At 59.7% G+C, this 1,868-nt stretch overlaps 1 protein-coding gene across 1 annotated transcript in view; it reads right to left on the minus strand.

Moving 5' to 3' along the window:
• Positions 1–1,868, minus strand: part of ZNF142 (zinc finger protein 142) — a gene marked incomplete at both ends in the record, with an annotated part of 10,455 nt that overhangs the window by 254 nt on the left and 8,333 nt on the right. Inside the window, 3 exon segments of the mRNA XM_010136049.1 lie at positions 1–210; positions 573–678; positions 1,569–1,854. The exon segment at positions 1–210 is cut by the window's left edge and continues 254 nt beyond it. Of these exon segments, the coding sequence (XP_010134351.1) occupies positions 1–210; positions 573–678; positions 1,569–1,854 (602 nt within the window).

Raw genomic sequence — 1,868 nt, forward strand, 5'->3', positions numbered from 1 at the left:
AAGCCCGCCCGCAGGCATTGCAGACGTAGGGCTTGTCCTCGCTGTGCTTCTTCAGGTGGGTCTTGAGGAGGAAGCGGGTCTTGAAGGCCTTGCCGCACTGCTCGCAGATGAAGGAGCGGGCCTCCCGGTGCCGCGTCTCCTTGTGCACCCGTAGGGCGTCCGCGCGGTTGGTGCGGTACTCACACTCATCACAGCGGTATGGCTTCAGGCCTGTGGTGACAGGGAAGGGGGTGGCACTGGGATGCAGGGACAGTGCCCTCCATCCCACAGAACAGAGCATCAGTGCCTGGGGACTCCGCCTTACACCCCATCATGTCAGCAGGCACTGCAAGACCCCTCATTTCCAAGGCACACTCAGCGCCTGGGGTCTGTACCATCCCACCTTCCCTCCCCCCGCAGGGCACTGTCCCCAGCCCTGCAGCACATGAGAATCTGCTGCCCCCCAGCTGCTGGGGGTGCTTCTCTGCCTCGAGCCAGGCCACTGGTAGCAAAGGAAGCATGAAGCTGAGGTCCTTGCAGCCCCAACACACTCCCTGCTGCCCCACGGTCTGTCCCCAGTGGGCAGCACTCACCTGTGTGCTTTGTCATGTGGTACTTGAGCTGGTTCACCCACTTGCACTTGTAGCCGCAGTCAGGGCAGAGGTATTTCCGCTCCTCCTTGTGGATCCGCATGTGGTACTGGGCACAGGGCAAGAGGGCAGGGTCAGGGCGAGGCTGTGTCCGCACTCTGGGAATGTGCAGCACCTTGGGGTGCCAGTGAGGGGCTCAAAGACAGCTCTGATATCTCAAACTGCGTGGGACAAGAAGGGCTGTCTGCTTGCGTGGCAGACCCTGGGCAGGGGGGACCCACAGCGGGGTCAGGATGAGACCCCCATACTGAGGGGTGTGGATGGCACAGGCCTTTCTCCCCAGCTTGGTACTTAGGACAAGTCTGGGTAAAACCCAGCCAAGCAGCATTAGCCCCGAGCTGAGCACATCGCACAGCCTCGCCCAAGCAGCCCCAGAGGGCTCCAGCTGAGCCTGGCCATTAAAAAAGTCAATATTTCTTTTAGCAAAATCAGACCGTTTTCTCTTCCATTACCCCATGCCTGGCCCTGCTGTTCTAGGAAAGGCCCTTACCATGCATGGGGATGCTAATCATCTATAGAAATGAGGGCAGGGTCTGGCTCTGCTTGTGGAGGAGCTGAGCTTTTGCTGCACCGAGTCTAACTGGTGCCATAGAGCCTGCTGCAAGCCAGTGGGCAGCCAAACCTGGCTTCGAGTGGTGCAAGGCTGCACCCACAGGACACCAGGGATGACAGCGGGAAGAGGAGGGAACTCAGACAGCTGCCCACCTTCTTGCTTCCCTTCCCTGCTTCCCCTTCATGTGCAACAGCAGGGAGCAGGGCAGAAACATACTGTACCCACATGAGTTTTATCTGCTTCTCCTACTGCTGTACGAAAGAGGACAGAGGACAAAACCTCCCCTTGGGGATGCCGTCTTCTTCCCCAGCCCCCCGTGTCTGGATCCACCCCAGCCCACACAGATGCAGTAGGATACATCCCCTGTTCCGGCGCAGGGCTCTCACCTTGAGACGCGAGGGGTCGGCGCAGGCGTATTTACAGAGATGGCACTTGTAGGGCTTCTCGCCCGTGTGGATGCGAATGTGCCATGTGATCTTCTGCCTGTTCTTGGTGGTGTACTCGCAGTCCAAGCACTTGTACACGCGGGTGCCCCCGTGGCCCTTCATGTGCTGGTCGAAGACGAGCTGGTGGCAGCAGGTGAAGTCGCAGAAAGGGCACTGCAGGGGTTTGTCCTGGGGGGTGGCCGGCTCGTGGCTCTCCACGTAATGCCACACCAGCTGGTGCCGCTCCCTGGGTGACAAAGT

This window comes from Buceros rhinoceros, unplaced genomic scaffold (assembly GCF_000710305.1).
Source record: "Buceros rhinoceros silvestris isolate BGI_N320 unplaced genomic scaffold, ASM71030v1 scaffold25355, whole genome shotgun sequence".
NCBI classification, from domain to species: Eukaryota; Metazoa; Chordata; class Aves; order Bucerotiformes; family Bucerotidae; genus Buceros; species Buceros rhinoceros.